This window comes from Mustela nivalis, assembly GCF_964662115.1.
Source record: "Mustela nivalis genome assembly, chromosome: 17".
Taxonomy (NCBI): Eukaryota; Metazoa; Chordata; class Mammalia; order Carnivora; family Mustelidae; genus Mustela; species Mustela nivalis.
Genome location: NC_139036.1, coordinates 44,011,007 through 44,029,943, shown reverse-complemented (window position 1 = coordinate 44,029,943; position 18,937 = coordinate 44,011,007). Strand labels below are relative to the sequence as shown.

Sequence of the window (18,937 nt, the reverse complement as noted above, 5' to 3'; positions counted from 1 at the left end):
CTGCTTCTCAGCCTACTTGTAATCTCTGTCAAATAAATAAATAAAATCTTTAAAAAAAAATAATGTTCATCTGTGTATCACCAAATAAATAAATAAATAAATAAAATCACTCCATGTTCCCCAGGAATTCAAGCACCACACTTTGGTTAACGCATTCCAGGCACACTAGGGGTTTGATGCGAGCCGGTGCTGGGATATTGGCAACCTGGGAAAGGGCTGGGGCCAAGTGGAGCGGGTGTAGCTAGGATTATGTCTTGTTACCAGCCTGGGCTGGGCTTGTGGGATGTCTAGGCTCTGCTTCAAGGTACAGGGCAGAAAACTGGAAGGGAGGGAGGGTAAATTGGGAGAGGGGCAAAGAAAAAGGACCAAGGGCAGATTCCCTCATGCTCTGGCCCATAGCCCAAGTCCTAGACTCCTGACCTCACCAGAGACGCAATAGATGTAAAACAAGGCAGTTGGTTTCCAAGTGGGAAGAGTGCCAGCCATGATTTTTGCAGCCCAAGGAATGAAAAATCAATAATAATCATTTTTATGATTCATGTTCATCCCGTTTCATTCCAGAACACTTTACCGAAAGGCCCCTTGGCCCAGCCAAGAAGCTTAGGGCCAGGAGCCAGGACACCTGGACTCCAGATCTCTATGTGGAAGACTTGGGCCTTTCTTGGGATCTAAGATTCTCAACTGTGGCAAGTGACATTGTGGAGAATTCTACAGTTTACGTATCTGTCCTCTCAGTTGACCCTCCAACCCTGGGAAGGAAAACAGAGAACGCAGGATTGCTATTCTCCTTTTATAGACAAGGAAACAGGATCAGATGAGGTTAAAAGACTTGATCAAACACGTACTGTTTAAGGTGGGGAAGCTCAGGTGGGAGCTGTGACTTCCGACTCCAAACCTTTTACTCTTTACCAGTCAAAACAAGAAAGGCAGTTCCTGCCTTCTCCAAGTACAGTCTGAGAAGGAATTGAGCCTACACAAAACGCCCTGGCTGTGTTCCAAGGGCAGACCTGGATTTGTGGAGACTTAACTTGTACAGTGAACGGGGGTCTTTAACAAAAATCATACCAAAGGATGAAATAAAATTAAGGATGGGGCATTGCACAGGTCCCACAGATGAGGGGCCATTAGCTCCAGGTTCATTAGCAACAAGGTAAATCGACCTCTCCTAGGCGCCCTGCCCACTCAAAAATCCGGTCACACCAGATCTTAACAGGGGTTTCCTCTCTGTTTGTAAAACGTGGCAGATGTGGGCTGTGGAAGCCCTGGGAAAGGAATCTCATTCCTCCCAGGAGACAGGAGGAATTACAGCGGCAGGGAGGCCGCTGAGTGAGGATGGAAAAGGCTGCGTGCCAGGGGAGAGTCCAGAGGGGCTGGTGACCCAGCTGGCCGCGACGTGGGCAGTCAGCAGCGTCGGCGTGGGAGACTGGCCGCCGGGGAGCCCCCGGAGCCTGGAGCAGTGGGGCTACCGGAGGATCGACGGCCCAGACTGCGGGCGAGCCTGTGGGAAGCCGCCGCTCTTCAGTCTCCTGGCTCCCTGCGTTCCTGACAGCCCTTCCTCCGAGGAGCGGAGGCAGAGGCGGACGACCACGGCCGATGGCAGTGGAGGAGTGGATGGTGGTCCCCGCGCAGGCCTTTTCGATCCCCGGCCCGCAGGACGGTGGAGCGCCGGAGGCCTACGCGAAGGCTGCCCCGCGGCGGCTTGGGCGGCGAGACCGGGTGCCAGGCTCCCCTCGCGGCTCCCCGCCGCCACAGGGGGGAGAAGCGGGGGTGGGGGGAGCAGCGCCCGCGGCCTGCTTTCCCAGGGCTGGCCAAGCCTTTTTGACAAGCTGATTGCATGGCGGGGATTGGCTGGTCCGGGCGTGACGCCGGTAACAACAAAGGTGGAGTTGGAAGAAATTAGATTAAAGGAGAGGGGGGGAAAAATTAAAGGGGGAGCTGGCTGGGGACAGGAGGCAGAGACCGAGGGGGAGATGCGCGAAGCGCGGTCTCCCGGCTCCACTTCGCCCCAGAAGCCCCTTCGCGCAGACCCACCGGCATCAGACTCTCCAACCCAGCCCCGGCCGAACTACCGAAACCAGGGTGGGGGTGGGGGGTGGGGAAGGCTGCTGCTCCTAGAGAAATCTCCCTAATTCCCACCCTGACACCCCTTGCTGCGGCCCAGGGGGAGAACTTTTTGCTCGGACACCTCGGATCCTAAACCCGGCGGAGGTGAGGGGCTTTGAGAACGACGAGAGGCTCGCTCTAAAACCCGGAAGGCCCTCGCGGGGAGCCGAGATCCGGCGAGGCGGGGTGCTCCCCGGGTTTTTCAATGTGTTGCAAATCTAAGAGCTTCTTTCTTGCCTTTTTTTTTTTTTTTTTTGTAACACCCCCCCTTTATCCCCCCACCCCCTCGCTTTGGCTTCAGGGTTGCAAAAGCAAAGAGCAATAAAAAAAAAAAAAAAAAAAAAAAAAACCCGCGCACACACTCAGACACACACCAGTGGCGACAGGGGAGAGTTGGAAAGACGCAGGAGAGAAGCAGGAGGCAGGAGGCAGCGGGGAGGGAGCAATGGGAGCGGGAAGCAGGCAGGTTCCCTCGCAAATCCCCCTCCGGCCCCACGTCGCTTCGCCGGCCCCGGCAGGGGAGCAAGGAGCCGGGCTAGCAGATGGAGGAGTGGAGCTCGCTCTAGGCAGCGGGCTTGGCCGGAGAATGGAGGAGCCGCCAAGCGACCGGCTGATTGGAAGAGAAACGCAGAGCGATGGAGGCGGGGGTAGGAGGACGATTTCTCTGCGGGGACTGGCGGCGGCGTATACGCCCGGGTCGGGCGCTGCAGAGCTTGGCTAGCTTTCAACCCGCGCTCGCCGGCTCCAGCCCCGCGCGCCCCCACCCCCAGCCCTCCCGGCGGCTCCGCAGGTGAGTGCGAGCTGGGGGCAAAAAACCCCAAAAGTCTCAACACGCCCGCCCTGCCCCCCCACACCCCCCCCCAAAAAAGAAAGAAAAGCATTTTTTTCTTTTTCTTTTTTTATTTTCGTGCAGCCCCCATCGCTGGTGGGAGGGAAGGGGGTGAGGCTGAGTGGCCCGGAGGAGGCGGAGGGGCCAGGCGAGGCCGGGGTGGCCCGGGAGGCGGCGGCGCCGAGGCGGCTCTGACGGGCGAGCGCTCGGAGCGGCGCTGCGCTGCGCCGAGGCGGGCGGGCGGGCGGAGCGGGGCGGGCGGAGCGCGGCGCGTGGGGCTCGCCATTAGCCGTCGCTCCGCTTCGCCATCTCGGGCTTTGTCTGGCGACTCGCGGCCCCGGCGTCGGCTGCGGCGGAGCTACGGCTCCGCTCTTCGGCCCGCCGCACCCCTAGGTGCTCCTGGCCTGCGCTCCCATTCACACGCTCGGTAAGTGAGCCCGGGTTCCGCGGATTTCGGGGGAGAGGGGTTGCGCGAGTGGCGGCGCCGCCGATCTCCATGCGCCCGGGCAGGCCTGGGGAGCCATGCCGGGCTGGATTGAACCGGCTCCCAGCGCGGCTCCTCTGCCGAAGCCCATCGCCCCCTTGCTGTTTCCGGGGTGTAAGGAGCAAAGGGGATTGATTTTTTTTTTCCCTAAATTTGTAGGGAGGGCATTTTGTATGGGTAAAAAACAATTTTTTTTTTTTTAAAGTTTCGTGTGTGTGCTGTTCGGTAGCAGGGGACCGCGAGGTAGGCGCCGAAGCTTGGCGCCGCGATGGGCGTGCGTGCGCCCCAAGCCGGTGGCCACGCTCCGGGGAAGAGGGTGGGCGCGGAGCGCCCGCTCCAGGAGGCGGGAGAGGGGAGCGAGTGAGGACTGCCGTGGAAGTCCGAATCTGAGCTGGGAGGACTTGGGGGAGAGCTCCGAAGCATTGCTGCGGCACCCCTCAGCCTCCCCGGCCGCCGGGGGACCCTCCGGGCACTCTCTCTGCGGCCGCGCCTCGCGCCCTCCCTCCAGCGCGGGCCGAGCTTGCTAGTTCCCTCGCGGGTCTGGCGAGGTCGCTCTCGGCGCCCGCCCGCCTGGGCTCCGAGCCCCGCCGCCATCCGGGCGGCTGCGTGTCTCCCTGCCCCGGCCCCCCCCTTCCCCGGCGGCGGCGGCAGCAGCAGCAGCAGCAGCAGCCGCCGCCGCCGCCACCAACACCACCACTACCACCACCACCCCCCTCCCCTCCTTCCTTCCCTCCGCCTCGGCCGCCCGGGTCCCCCCAGCTCCCGCCCCTCCTCCCAGCTGCCCCCCGCGGAGCCCGCCCGGGCAGGCTGTGGGAGGGAGCGGAGCCGGCGAGGCGGGCGGGCTGGCGCTCGCTCCCCGGGGGTCGGTGTGCGCTCTACGGGGAAGGACGCGCTCGCTGCCCCGCTTCTCCCGCCCCCCCTCCCGCTCCTCCTCCTCCCTTCTCCCTCCTCCTCCCCGCTCCGGCGGCGGAGGCTGCGGCGGCGGCGGGGGGTGTGCGAGCTGAGGCCGGGGCCGGCGGGCGGGCGGCGGGCGGGCGGCGGGCGGGCTGCCTGCAGGCGGAGGGCGCTGTGCTTTGTGCTTTTCGCCGCGAGGAGCAGCAGGCAGCAGCAGCCACAGCCGCCGCCGCCACAGCAGCAGCCGCCGCCCCAGCGCCGCCGCCGCCGCCGCGCCCGGAGGAGGAGCCGCTGCCGCCGCGGGAGGGAGCTGCGGCTGTGCCCGGCCGAGCGGGGGAGGGCGCCGCCGCTCAGAGCCGGGGAGGGAGCCGCCGGAGCGGGAAGCCCGGAGGCCGCGCTGCGCCGGGTAACCGAGGCGGCTGAGGACGCGCGCCGGGGTCGGGGCCGGGGCCGGGCGGCGGGGAGCGAACCGCGGGTGCTGTAGACACCGGGGGGCACCCGGGGCGCCCTCCAGGCAGGGGGCTGGACGAAAGAGTATCAGGGCACTGGAGAGGACGCCGAGAACCGGGGGAGGGGAGGGCAGGAAGCGAGGCCCGAGCCGAGCCCTGGCCGCGGGCAGAGGAGCCCGCGCTTCTCCGAGCCGGCAGGCGCAGTTCTCGCCGGCCGCCGGAGGGGGCGGCGGGGCCGGTGAGCGCTGCGCCCCCGCCTCCCGGCCGCCGTCCTCCCGCCCTCTCCTTGGCTCCGCTCCCCGGAGGCCGGGGCGGGGGCGCCGGCGGGGCTGGGCCGCAAGCTCGGGGGAGGAGGCGGCGGTTCCCGCCGTGGTCGCGCCTCTGCGCCGGGCTCCTCCGTGCGCGTCGGGGTGGCTGGGCGGTGGCGGCGCCTCTGGCCGGGGTGGGTGGCTCGGGGGCGGGGGGCAGGCTGGGCCGCTTCTCTCCGGCTGCTCGCCTGCCTGGGCGGGCGGGGACGGCGTCGGGAGCCCGGCAAGGGGGGGCGACGGGAATCCGGATCCGGTCCCCGGGGGCGGTGCGGCCGCTGCGCTCCGGGCCCGGCGGCGGCTGCGCTGCGTCCGGGTCCCCGCCGGGTTGCGGAGGCGGGGGGAACCGGCCGGGGGGAGGCGGGAGGAGGAGACTGCGGCGCGTGCCCGCTTCCTCGGCCGCGCGCGCCCTTTACCCGCCCTTCCTCCTCCCCCGCCCTCCAGCCTGGGGCCTCCCCGGGGCGGGCGCATAGAGGAGGAGGAGATTTTTTTTTTTTTTTTTTTTTTTGGCCGGGGTGGGGGAAGGAGGGCGGAGGGCGGGCGCTAGCTGCACGCGGGAGCTGGGAGCAGTCTCTCGCGTGGGCAGGGGAGGGCGCACGCGGTGGAGCCAGACTGCAGGGGCGCGCGGGGTGGGGGGCGCACTCCCACACCCACCGACCCATTAGGTCTGCTAGGGTCTTGGCAGGGTCTCCGCGAGAGTGTGGACTTGTGCCCCCCTCCCCTTTGGGGGAGGGAGGGATAGAAAGTCTCTCACCTCGCATCCCCGCCTGAGTGGGGACTGGTGTCTCTCCTAAAGGGTGAGGTGGTTTTGACCGCGGGTTGCCCGGCCAGCACGACCCAACGAGGTGGCTGGAGGAGGTGGCTTGACGGCTAAAGAATGAACGGAGAAGCTGACTGCCCCACAGACCTGGAAATGGCCGCCCCCAAAGGCCAAGGTAGGAGCTCTTTAACTTACGTCCTCTTCTCCCACATGGTTGTCTGCAGGGCCCACTCCCCTTGGAAAGGGGTTAGACAGTCTGCATTCTCTGAATTGAGATGAGGGAGGTATATTCAGTTTCAGGAGTCAAGTTTGGCCAAACCCCAATTATTTGGCATCGAGGCTATAAACTGTATTTTTCACACTCCGTTCTTCTGCTTAGAGAGGGAGAAGAAGGCCTGTGCAGGCCAAAGTGTGCCCTTTTCTCACCCTGTGTCCTGGAATGGGAGGAAGGATGAGAGGAATGTGGGGGAAGGGGGAGAAAGGCTTTCCAGGTGTTTTATTGTTATTCAGAGGACAAGGTTTTTGGTGAGGCAGGTGGAGGGAGAGGATATTTTGGTGGTCTGAGGCTCCCAGCCATAGGATGTCCATAACTAGACCCTACCCCTCCAGTGGGGACTCCCTGTGCATGGGGGCAGGGGGTAGGATGAAGCTGATCAACTGGCCCTGACTGTGGGACACTGAGAGGAGAGAGGATTATTGTCCCATGTGACCCACCCAGTGGAAACCCTGACCCAGGTTACCAGATGCGAATGCAAATGAAGAGCCCTTTTGACTCCTAGCCCTTGGCTATCTATTCTCCCAGTTTACCTTCCAGAGAGGCCTACTAGAGGTGTGTTTTCAATGGCTGAAAATAGCTGGTTCAGGACCCCCCCCACCCCCCCACCCCCGCCTTTTTTTTCTTTTTTCTTTTTTTTTTTTTTTTTTTTTTTTTTGCCTCCATGGGGAGTTGGACCCAGAAGACAGCCCGGAATTCTGGGGGTTCTCTTCTCCCTGGAACCAGGGCCCTGAGAGCCTTGCCCACCTGCCAGCCCTGTATGGTTTTTCCATTTCCATCCCATTTTCCTTACTTGCCCCAAATTATTCATGTCTCTAATGTTAGCATCCAGCTGTGCTGGAGAAGAATGTCTGCATGGGTTCTCTTCAGTGCCCACACTCCATCCTCAGTCCTTGCACATCTGTGGGATCCCCCTAGAACTTAAACTTGGCATCACATTTAGATGTGTTGTGCCTCCCTGCTTCTCTCCCTTCTCCCAGTAAGTTAGCTGTTTGCCCACCAAGCCCCAAATCGCTGTAACTTCATTCTTTTCTCTCTTCTACAATAAACGGTAGCATGTGGCAACCTGGCGTATGATCATAGTTTTGAAAGAAGCCAGACTTGAATTTAGGTCTGGCTTTCTAGGTATGATACTGTCTGGACTGGACTTCCCATTTTAATCCCTATGGTCACAGTTTTCCTTTATGAGTAGGTCATGTCTTGTCTTTACCTTCAGATCGGAGGTAAACAGGGATTTGGGATGCTCTGGGAAAGAAGGGTTGAGCACTTAAGAACTGGGGAACAGTTGAGGGGAAAGCATGAGCTGGGCGTGATTGCCTTTCTCACCCCTCCCCAGACCGCTGGTCTCAGGAAGACATGCTGACTTTGCTGGAATGCATGAAGAACAACCTTCCATCCAATGATAGCTCCAAGTTCAAAACCACCGAGTCACATATGGACTGGGAAAAAGTAGCCTTTAAAGACTTTTCTGGAGACATGTGCAAGCTCAAATGGGTGGAGATTTCTAATGAGGTAACTGACACCGCCCCCCCCCCACCGCTTTCCTGACACATCTGTGTGAACCCCTGCCTCAACCTTCCTGGTGGGGGAGAGGAAACAGAAGTTTATAAACAGGAAGGAAAGAGACCAGGCGAGGTGCTCATGTGGTCGCCCTTGTGCATTTGGGAGGTGGCACGGTTGACAGCACTGGCCTAGAGTTCTCAGTTCTGCCACTTTCTAGCTGTGTGGCCTTGAATACTTACCGTCTTGGAGCTTCTGTCGCCTGAGCTGTTCTGGGGAATGAATGAGGTGCTGGCATGGACAACACATCGAGGTCAGGTGGTCACCTTGTTGCTGTCCTTTGGTGTGTACGGACTGCCTGGTCTTCTGCCGGAGGCATGGACCAGCGTCTGGGTGTCAGGGGCTGAGCTATGGCTTTTGCCCTCTGCCCCTCCCCCTTCGATAAATTCAGTCTAGTGGAAATTAGAGGAGACCCACTGGCAAAGGGGGGGTACACTCTAGGGTGGTGTTTCCCTTTCTGAACTTCCCCTTGCACTCACCGCCCTTCTTCCTCCAGGTGAGGAAGTTCCGAACGTTGACAGAATTGATCCTTGATGCTCAGGAACACGTAAAAAATCCTTACAAAGGCAAAAAACTCAAGGTGAGTTTCCAGGAGGCAGAGCGTGACCTGCAGGAGAGGAATGGGCCAGAGAAGGGATCCTGTCTGACCTTCACCATGTCCTTGACCCTCCTTCCAGAAACACCCGGACTTCCCAAAGAAGCCCCTGACCCCTTATTTCCGCTTCTTCATGGAGAAGCGGGCCAAGTATGCGAAGCTCCACCCCGAGATGAGCAACCTGGACCTGACCAAGATTCTGTCCAAGAAATACAAGGAGCTGCCAGAGAAGAAGAAGGTGGGGGGAGGGGGGCGAGGCAGGGAGGAGGGAAGAGGCAGGGAATAGCTGGTGCATTGTGGGTCAGCCATGACGGGGAGGCTTAGACAGAGGGCCTCAACATTGGGTGGGGTGGGTCACAGAGCAGAGCGTAGGGCCTCAGGCAGCCACACTTGACCTCCTCTGCACAGGCACTGGCATAGTAACTGGGACTGTAGCAGGCACTCAGACCACCCTTCCCCACCCTAGACTGTCCACAGTGTTCTCATACAGCACAGCTTCTGGGCTCACATTCTCACGGTCCGGCTGGCCCAGCAGTTCACCCTCTGACGACACCACCCCCACCCTCGCCACCCAACCTTGGTCTCATCTGATGCATGCAGTTAGTATCCCCATTCGGGGACCTCTGGAGAGGGGGTTCTGCCAATTGTGTAGGCACGGAGCTGAGGCTCCGGAGGGACTCGTGTCCCCGGTCCCGCAGCCAGTGATAGCAGAGCAGGAATCAGGCGCACTTCTCACTGCCCCACACACATGTGAAGTGGGCTTTCTTCCTCTATGCGCGTGTTTGCCCAAGGATGCACTAGCATCCCTTGTGGCCTCCCACTGTCCCAGGCTGTTGGAGATCGTTGACCTTAAGCAGAGGTTGCCCCGGTTTCCCTGGCAGGGTTGGACCCCGTCCCACACTTTGGAAGTCAAGTGGACCCTCCCCGCGGCTGGCAGCCAGGCCATGGAGGGGCCTGCTGCTGAGCCCTGAGCGAGATGGGGCCGGGGTGGGGTGGGGGGGATGAACAGCAAGGGTGCTGGGCCGCAAGGCAAGCCAGGGAGAGGTGTCGGGGAGGGGCAGGGGGAGGGAGAGGCAGGCACATCTTTGGGAAGAAGAGATCAGGATACATATAGCCAGCGTGTAGCCTCCCACCTTCCTTGTTTGTACCCTGTGCTTGTACGCTCACCTCCCCCCTTAATTCTGTACCCAAAAAGCCAGCTTGGCGGGGTGCAACCAGCTGTCTACTGCTGCTGCCCAGGCCCAGCGGGGTTAGGAAGTGGCAGAGTTCTCCTTGGCCCCTCTGATGGGGAGGTCGTGGAGCAGACTGTGTACATGACACCCAGACACTCAGGGTGTGGGAGGCAGAGGCCCAGGGTCGCAGGACCGGGGAGGGCTAAGACACTGTGTGGTAGAGTGGACAGGGTACTGGCCTGGGGGACCCAAGGCTTGGGCCTGATGATCTGACTACCCCTGAGTTGTTCTGTGCGTGACCTAAGGTAAGTTCCTTTTCTCTGGACCTGGTCTTTGTCTCAGGTGCGGAGGGTAAGCCCAGCCCTGTGTGTGAATGACTTCTTGTTCCAAGAGCCACTGTTCTCTGTGAGGAGGGCTGAGACTGGGGCAGAGTGCGCTGGGCTCTGCTCCCTGTGTTCGGCAGGAGCCACAGAGGAAAGTGAGGCTATCCCTGTGCCTGGTGCCTCTTCTGGGAGAGGCGGGGGTTGGGGCTCAGTTGCTGTGAGCCCCTGGACTCTTCCAAGGCTGATTCTTGTGATTCAGGGAGAAAGGAGACCTGGACATTGGTAGCCAGGACAGGAGGTAGGTAAGGAAAGGAAAGAAGAGTGAGGAATGGAGAGGCAGGAACAAGACAGGGAGGTAGTTGCTTGATGGCGGGAAAGGAGGCCAGCCTTACAGAAAGCGGTGGAGGAGAAGGCAGAGGAGAGCCAATGGGGAAGGGGGAGGGCTGGAGGAGTCTGCCAGCCAGGAGCCAGGGAGAAGGTGATGGGAGGGGGTTCAGAATGGGGAAGGCATGTGAAGGTTAGTAGCCGGGGCACCTGAGGTACTACAAGATACTACTCAGTGGATCTGGAAGGAAATCCAAATGCAAGGGACCGATTTGTTAGAATATCATTAATGTTGTAAGGGTTCGCTCTGGGTGCCTTCAACACCTGTCTCCCCTCAGGCCTTGGAAGCAGGACTCGCCTGCCCCTGGCCTCTTGGGCCGCCTTGGAGGCAACAGACCAGTACCGGCTGCCACAGACACGGGAGGAGGGAAGAGTAGGGGCAAGGCCCACACCTCCTCCTGACTCATTGTGGGGAGTTTGCGGTGTTGGGGGAGGGGGAGGTAGGGTCAGGGGGAGTCCCAGCCCTGTCCCTGCTCAGCGTGACTGGGTGAGGCCTGGTCCTGCTTCTGGGACTCTCCCTCTCTTAGCAGGAGAGACCAGGACATAGGATGTGTCCTGGGAGACCCCTGTAGCTCCCACTGTCTGGTTCTAAGCTGACAGTCTGGGCTACGGTTGAGTCTCCCCAACCCACTGGAAGGCAGGCCACCATCCCCTGCCAGCTCACGCCACCCTGTGTCTGTCCACGTCACCACTGGGAGGCAAAATAGCTAGCAAGGAGCGCTCAGTGGCTTTTATAGCTCAGGCTTTGGGTCGTGGATGACCCTGTCCCCTCCTCCCCCAGATGAAGTATATTCAGGACTTCCAGAGAGAGAAACAGGAGTTCGAGCGAAACCTGGCCCGGTTCAGGTAAGGCAGTGGAGCCCAGAGGAGGGCCACAGGGCACTGGGTGTGGCAGGATAGGGTAACCCCGACCAGAGCCTTGAGCTTGCTCTCTGAGGCGTGGAAGATGGACGGGTCACATGTTGACCCTAGCGGGGTCATATTCAAGGGCAGGGATAAGCAGGTAGCCACTGTCCTACTAGGCCCCAATGGATAGGCCGTGGAGCCTTGGTGGGTGGGGCAGCTAGCCGGGGTCTCCCTGGCAGGGTCTCCTGCACCCACTGACTGTTGCTCCCCACGCCCTGGCTAGGGAGGATCACCCTGACCTAATCCAGAATGCCAAGAAGTCGGACATCCCTGAGAAGCCCAAAACCCCCCAGCAGCTGTGGTACACCCACGAGAAGAAGGTGTATCTCAAAGTGCGGCCAGATGTGAGTGTCTGGCCCGGGGGCAGGGATGGAGGGCGCACGGTGGTGGCAAGGGGGGAGCCGCGCCAGGTCGGCCGGGCATGGTGCAGGGGAGCAGGAGAGGAGGCCCCTCCCCAGGGGTGGGCTGCATGGACAGGGCCTGGGCCAGCTGGCGTGCGAGTGTGTGTGTGCGTGCGTGCGTGAGCCTGTCCCCTTGCACCTAGGCGGGACCCCCGCCTCTCCACTTTCCCCTCCTGGCCTGTGGGGGTCACTCATGTGACCTCCTGTGGCCTGAGGGGGCGGGGGCCTCTGTGCCCCCCTCCCCCCTCCCCTTCCCCTTCCCCTGGCTGCCTGTGTGTGTCTGACGGCTTTTGGTTTGCAGGCCACTACGAAGGAGGTGAAGGACTCCCTGGGGAAGCAGTGGTCTCAGCTCTCGGACAAAAAGAGGCTGAAATGGATTCATAAGGCCCTGGAGCAGCGGAAGGAGTACGAGGTTAGGCTTCCGCTGCGCTCCTCCCCGTCCGGCTCTTCAAGAGCCTCTGCCCTCTGACTCTGCGGCCTCCGCACTCTGCGGGAGGCAGTCGTTCCCTGTCCCTCCGTTGAGGGAGGGGCCTTCTGGGCCCCTTGCCTCTGCCCCTACCTTCCCTGCCCCCCTCCCCACCATGAGATCTCAGGCTAGGGCAGGGCAGGGCGCCATGTCTCGTGTGACGGAGCAGACACACGGCCACCCCCCAGCTTTTGCTCCCTGCCTCCCCTCCCCAGCGGCTCTCCCCGCCCCAACCCCCCCTGCTAACCCCACCCCCCCGTTGCCCTCCATCCCCCCACCTCACTCTGCAGGAGATTATGCGTGACTATATCCAGAAGCACCCTGAGCTGAACATCAGTGAGGAGGGCATCACCAAGTCCACCCTCACCAAGGCCGAACGCCAGCTCAAGGACAAGTTTGATGGGCGACCCACCAAGCCACCTCCGTAAGCGCCACCCCCTCGGGTGGGGTTGGGGGGGTGATGAGTGGGCCAGTGGGCATCGAGGGAGTCCAGACAGCAGAAGACCTCGGCCAGGCTCCGGAGTTGAGGAAGCCCTGGTCCCTCAGGGAGGAGGCTCAGGGGGGATCGCGTCTCCTTTCCCACCGGTTCTGACAGGAACAGCTACTCCCTGTATTGCGCCGAGCTGATGGCCAACATGAAGGACGTGCCCAGCACAGAACGCATGGTGCTCTGCAGCCAGCAGTGGAAGCTGCTGTCCCAGAAGGAGAAGGACGCCTACCACAAGAAGTGTGACCAGGTGAGCCGTGTGGAGGGTGACTCCTGGAGATGCTTAGGCCTGGCCTTGGGACTTTGAAGCCTGAAATCTGGCCCCGGCGAGGGGTCCATCAGTGGTCGGGCAGGTGGATCTTGGGCCCCCGCTCCAGACTCGGTGCTGGGCGAGGTTTGGCTCTGGACCATCCAGGCCCTGGATGTTTTGTAGAGGGTTATGGTGCCTTGAGAATCAGCGGGTTCGTTTCCAGACTGACCCCGACTCCCCTTGTGTTCCCAGAAAAAGAAAGATTACGAGGTGGAACTGCTCCGTTTCCTAGAGGTGAGTGTTCCTGTAGGCGGGGCATCGGTCAGACAGAGGCCTTGGGGTTAAGGCCCTTTGGACCACCACCCCCCACCCCCCCCCCACCCCGGGAGCCAGCTGGCAGCCAGGTGCACAGCCCCACGTCACACCTTGTCTCTGGACCAGAGCCTGCCTGAGGAGGAACAGCAGCGGGTCCTGGGGGAGGAGAAGATGCTGAGCATCAACAAGAAGCAGGCCACCAGCCCAGCCTCCAAGAAGCCCTCGCAGGAAGGAGGCAAGGTACGCAGGGGGCATGACTGACTGGGGGGTAGGCGGGGGAAAGTGGGGCTACCCGCCATCACCCCCACGGCCCCCGACCTCCTTTGTCCACCTCCAGGGCGGCTCGGAGAAGCCTAAGCGGCCGGTGTCAGCCATGTTCATCTTCTCTGAAGAGAAGCGGCGGCAGCTTCAAGAGGAGCGGCCTGAGCTCTCGGAGAGCGAGCTGACCCGCCTTCTGGCCCGCATGTGGAACGACTTGTCAGAGAAGAAGAAGGTCGGGGTCCTGCTTGCTTTTGTCCCCCAGGGTCTGGCTGCTCTGCCTCAGCCTTGGCCTGTGTGGGCCCCAGTTGTACCTGGGCTAGGACGCCAGGGCTGGGAGCTCAGCAGGCCGGAAGGCGGGAAGCTCTCTGAGGAGGGCCAGAGCTGGTTGGCGGGCCAGGCTGGAGACCTCTGCACCAGCCCACGCCTCCTCCAAGGAGCTGCAGGCCCTGCCCTGGCCCAGGGGCAAGAGCCTTCCAGAGCTGGACGGGGAACGCGCGCCCCCTGGGGGCGGCGGGAAGGCTGACGTCCCTGCTCTCCCTCCGCAGGCCAAGTACAAGGCCCGGGAGGCGGCGCTGAAGGCCCAGTCTGAGAGGAAGCCGGGTGGGGACCGTGAGGAACGGGGCAAGCTGCCAGAGTCGCCCAAGAGAGCCGAGGAGATCTGGCAACAGAGCGTCATCGGGGACTACCTGGCCCGCTTCAAGGTGGCAGGGAGCCTGAAAGGGGGTGGTTCCGCTGTCTGCCTACCGCTGCTGCCCCCAGCCCCAGGTGAGCCCTCCCATAGCTGACACCCCTGTTTGTCTCCAGAATGACCGGGTGAAGGCCTTGAAAGCCATGGAGATGACCTGGAACAACATGGAGAAGAAGGAGAAACTGATGTGGATTAAGAAGGCAGCCGAAGACCAAAAGCGATACGAGGTGGGAAGAAGGGCTCAGCTGGTCAGCGCAGGGCGGGGGGAAGGGCGGGCATGGTAGGCTCAGTGGACCCTGGGCCACCTCCCTCCGCTTTGGGGGTCAGAGTACCCTCGCCTCAGCGGGTGGGCCGTGGAGCCAGGAGCCCCAGCCTTGGTTGTGTGATCCTAAGCAAACCTCCCACCTTCCTTCTCTGAACCTCAGTCACGCATCAGTAGAGGGGGCGGTGATACTGGTCACACGAGCGTGGTTGTGATAAACACTTTCGAGCAGCGGCGCCTGACCCAGGTGTGAGCTGTGAGGACGTTGCTCCCTAGCCGTGCCTCTGTTTCCCAGGCACTGATGGCATGGGGCGGGAGGTAGAAATACTTCGGGTGTGGGGTGGAGTGCGCGTGACCCTTCCCGGTGTCCCCGCAGAGAGAGCTGAGTGAGATGCGGGCACCTCCCGCCGCTGCGAACTCCTCCAAGAAGATGAAGTTCCAAGGAGAACCGAAGAAGCCTCCCATGTGAGTCAGAGGGCCGCAACCCACGCTGGCCGAGGGGAGGGTCACGGCTAGCAGGTGGCCGTCTTGGCGTCCTAACCCTCCCTGCACCGCGGTACCTCCTAGGAACGGTTACCAGAAGTTCTCCCAGGAGCTGTTGTCCAACGGGGAGCTGAACCACCTGCCGCTGAAAGAACGTATGGTGGAGATCGGCAGCCGCTGGCAGCGCATCTCCCAGAGCCAGAAGGAGCACTACAAGAAGTTGGCAGAGGAGCAGCAGAAGCAGTACAAAGTACACCTGGACCTCTGGGTCAAGGTGAGAGGGCTGGGGACCCTTGGAAGAAGGCCGCGGTGTCTGGCTGGTCTGCATTTATGATTTCGTTCAGCATCCCAGCAGTCCTGTAGAGCAGCGACTACTATCAGGGGAAGAAACCAAGGTTCAGAGAGGTTAAGTAATTTATCCAAGGTCACACTGCTACTAAGTAGAATAATCCAAATCATACTGCCTTTTCCTCCCTCCAGCTGGAGCCAGAGGACCTCTCCCAGGCTCTAGTTTGGCCGCAAGGCTCTGCGCTGCTCCCCTTCTGCACCTTGATTGAGCAGTCAGAGCTGTAACATGGGGAGAGTCACCTGTGTCTGCCCCCCAACTATCCAGCCGGGGACCCTGGGAGAGCGTGGGGTTTAAGTGCCCAGAGATTTGGGGAGCCCTGGAGCCCCTTCTCTGGGGCTCCAGGCTATGGAGCCCTCTCGCGAGCAGGAGTGATGATGCGAGGTTATGGTGGTCATTGTGGGGGGCTGCTCTGAGCTGAGGAAGGACTAACTCTGGAAGCTCCACTTGGGTAAAACAACAGGAGGGACATGAAAACCGATAGTCCTGGGACGGGGTGGCTTTGAGAAGGACTCGGGGCATCTCCAGCAGTAGCACTGAAGCTGTGTGCTTGGATCTGGGTGGGGGGGTCTGTGTGTATGAGGAGAGCAGCAGGGGTAGAGCAAGGTAATGGTACATGAGGGCTTAGCCCCCTGCCTGGTACTCAGCCACATACTCGGTCAGTGCAGGTGGCGTTCCAACCTTGACCTTCTCTGTCTCCCGCAGAGTCTGTCTCCCCAGGACCGTGCGGCCTATAAAGAGTACATCTCCAATGTGAGTCTGGGAGCAGGGCCGTGCCGGGGACAGGGAGGGTTTGGAGCGGGCCGTTGTCTGGCACTCACGGCTGTTCCTTTGTCTGCATCGCTGTCCTTGCCTGCAGAAACGTAAGAGCATGACCAAGCTGCGAGGCCCGAACCCCAAGTCCAGCCGGACTGCCTTGCAGTCCAAGTCGGTAAGGAGCTCCTCCTCGGCAGGGCTGGGGGTGTCCCTGGTACCCAGAGGGGGGTGCGACAGGGACGACCCCTGACGTGCCTCTGCCCCTCCCAGGAGTCCGAGGAGGATGATGAAGAGGATGAGGAGGACGAGGACGAGGATGAAGAGGAGGAGGACGACGAGAACGGGGACTCCTCAGAGGACGGGGGGGACTCCTCTGAGTCGAGCAGTGAGGATGAGAGCGAGGACGGAGATGAGGTCAGGCGGCGGGGCGCGGTGGGGGAGAGGGGCTTGCCAGGCTTGGCCCGTGGTCACCGCATTCCTTGCCCCCCAGAATGAGGAGGATGACGAGGACGAGGACGACGACGAGGATGACGATGAGGACGAGGACAATGAGTCTGAGGGCAGCAGCTCCAGCTCTTCCTCCTCGGGGGACTCCTCGGACTCTGACTCCAACTGAGGCCCGGTCCCACCCAGGGCTCCCCTCCCCAACTGACCACCTTTGTTTCTCCCCCATGTTCTGTCCCCTGCCCCGTGGCCTCCCCCACTTTCTTTTTCTTTTTCTTTCTTTCCTTTTTTTTTTTTTTTTTTTTTTTAAATTTGGTGGGGGAGGGGCTGGAGGAGCCCAGGCCAGGACTCTGCAGCCTCAGAGACATCGGCCCTGGTGGGGGGGCCCTCCAGGGAGCGCAACCATCAGACTGAGCCACCACTGGACCGGCCCGGCCCACGCCTCTTCTGCACTTGCGGTTCCGTCATGGACAATGGACCTGGGAGTGGGGTGGGGGGTCCCAAAGAGTCCGGTGAGGCCCTCCATACCTGCAGCCCAACCCATGGGAGGGTAGAAGCTCGGGGAAGACCCCTCCCTTCCCAGAGGGGCTTGCCGACTGGACCCCTGCGTTGGAACTGGAGGCAGGGAACGCGGGGAGAGGAGGGCAGGAGCCTCAGAAAATAGGCGCCGCCCCCTAGCCCTCTCCCCTGCCCTCTGCAGGAAGGAGCTGCCCATACCCACTCATGGGGGGAGGGGGCAGAAGTGTTTTTTATATATGTGTATATATTTTTTTTTTTAAGCTCTGAGCTGTCAACGAGACGTTTCCTACCGATCTCGGCTGCAGTCTCTGTTGTCATTTCTGGGAGAGGGAGGGCTTAGGGGGTAGGTTTGGGACTTTTTTAAAAACGGTCTTGACACGAATGGAAAAGCGTGTGCGCGTGTGTGTCGCCTGTACATAGCATGGGTGCACCTGTGGATGTGTGCAAAGGCGTGTGTGTGCGCGTGCGTGTGTATGCATGTGTGTAAGAGAAGGGGGAGTCCACCTCAGTCTGTGAATCTGGTGAGTGGGTTGGTGAGGGCCAGGAAGACACTGATCCTGGTGGGAACAGGCTAGGGCAGCCCCTCTCTCCACATTCTCTGCTTTGCCTAATCTCTGATTCGATGGGGGGGGGGGGTACCGAAGCCACTCTCCTGCTTCCCTCTGCCAGGGCCACGTGACTGAGCCGCCACTGGGCTCGGGCGGGGCATTGGGAGGGGGACAGACTAGGTGATCCTCAGAGCCTTTTATTTAGTGGGAAAAGGCCTTCCCAGTTCATTTGAGAGGTTGCCTGGCCCCCTTAGGCTCAGAAACTGGGCTTCAAGAAGTATATTGAAAGCTCTTAACATATACCCTTCCTGCCTTTCCCTATATCCTCCAGCTCCCCCACCGCCCCCCATTCCCTTTGATTTCTCAGGTCTGCTCCCCTCCCTGCCCCTCCAAACCCCCAGCTGGGGAAGGGGTCTGCAAAGGTTGCTTTTGCAGTGGTCCCTCTAACTTTTCCTGGCCATCTCAAAATTTCTGGTACCCTGATTCCTTAGACCCTTAATAAGCCAAGCCACCTTATCTCTGTGGATTGAGATTTTTAATTTTTGATTAAGTTTTGGCTTTTTTTTTTTTTTTTCCTTACAATCATGTCAATGACCTATTTAGTTGGGGCTTTGTGCTTTTCCACCTTCCCCTCTGAATGAAAGCCAAGGTGTGGGGGAAGAGTGGGCATTCCACCGGGGAGGTGGGATGAGAAAGGAGTCCCACTCCCAAAGGAAAGCCGTCTGCTTTGCCTTGGACGTGGTGCTGGGGGTGGGGGCATTGGGGGAAAATACTCCCCACTCCTGCTCCCCTTCCTTTGTCCCTCATACAGGGGTTCCTAGGTTCTATTTCTTCCCAAGATCCCCTGCAAAGAACCCCATTTTCCTGTTTGAATGCCCCTACACTGTTGTGTTTTAGTGGAATGTGTTTTCATTTAAAAACAACTTTGAATGGGGCCCTCCCCCCCCCCGGTTTTAAAAATTGAAAATTCTTACAGTACGAACAGGGCTGTGGGGATGGGGATGTTGGTGCTGTAAGAGGTCACTCTGAGTGCATTTTGGCACTGGGATGAGATGGTTGGAGTGGGAGGACCCCGCCCCACTCTCTCCCCTTTTTTTCTAATATTTAAGGAGTGTTTTTGTAGATTTCAACAACAACCACAACTTGAATTTGTATCATGGGAGGTGGGAGGGAGTGTCTTAGAGGTGTCTGCCTAAGCTTAAGGCCAACTGTAGAAGTTTTGTTTCCCCTCTTTTTGTACAATAAAGTGAAAAACAAAGGTTTGACTGCTGTCTGGTCACTGGAATCAATGAAGGGCGGGGTGCAGGAGGGATGCACCAGGTTCAACAGGGAAAGACTATTTGACAGACACAGCGAGAGAGGGAACACAGGCAGAGGGAGATGGAGAAGCAGGCTTCCAGCTGAGCAGGGAGCCCCATGTGGGATGTGGGGCTCCTGGATCCCAGAACCCTGGGCTCATGGCCTGAGCCGAAGGCAGATGGTTAACCAACAGAGCCACCCAGGCATCTGTGGGGAAAGACTTGATACCAGCTTGTCTGCTCCTTCTCTCTAGAACCTTCTCTTCCTAAAGATTCCACAGGCAGCCCACCTGCACATCACTCTGTGCTCTTGCCGCTGTTCCGGTTCCGTTCGTTCACCTTCAGTTGTCAGATCACCAAAGACAGAATTTGGGG

At 60.3% G+C, this 18,937-nt stretch overlaps 1 protein-coding gene across 9 annotated transcripts; it reads left to right on the top strand.

Moving 5' to 3' along the window:
* The first annotated feature begins 1,273 nt into the window (after positions 1-1,273).
* UBTF (upstream binding transcription factor) lies at positions 1,274-18,522 on the top strand. Of its 9 annotated transcripts, none has more exons than XM_082706352.1 (21): positions 1,274-2,893; positions 5,861-5,999; positions 7,435-7,610; positions 8,155-8,238; positions 8,336-8,491; positions 10,914-10,978; positions 11,262-11,382; positions 11,741-11,851; positions 12,196-12,329; positions 12,501-12,642; positions 12,895-12,936; positions 13,084-13,197; positions 13,295-13,450; positions 13,764-13,919; positions 14,023-14,133; positions 14,545-14,633; positions 14,736-14,925; positions 15,703-15,750; positions 15,857-15,928; positions 16,024-16,167; positions 16,244-18,522. In XM_082706352.1, exons 2-21 carry the CDS (start codon positions 5,942-5,944, stop codon positions 16,367-16,369), a joined length of 2,295 nt encoding a protein of 764 aa, XP_082562478.1. In that variant the 5' UTR covers positions 1,274-2,893; positions 5,861-5,941; the 3' UTR covers positions 16,370-18,522. The 9 variants fall into 9 exon arrangements, with proteins under 9 accessions (XP_082562478.1, XP_082562483.1, XP_082562475.1 ...); XM_082706349.1 differs by lacking the exon at positions 1,274-2,893 and adding an exon at positions 3,015-3,359; XM_082706350.1 differs by lacking the exon at positions 1,274-2,893 and adding an exon at positions 4,584-4,716.
* Positions 18,523-18,937: the final 415 nt, after the last annotated feature.

Bases quoted from the DNA above. Each gene is read 5' to 3' on its own strand.
- UBTF (XM_082706352.1), top strand. From the start codon at position 5,942: ATGAACGGAGAAGCTGACTGCCCCACAGACCTGGAAATGGCCGCCCCC. The intron at 13,198-13,294 runs GTACGCAGGGGG...GTCCACCTCCAG, and splicing joins CCTCGCAGGAAGGAGGCAAG to GGCGGCTCGGAGAAGCCTAA. The intron at 14,634-14,735 runs GTGAGTCAGAGG...GGTACCTCCTAG, and splicing joins GAACCGAAGAAGCCTCCCAT to GAACGGTTACCAGAAGTTCT.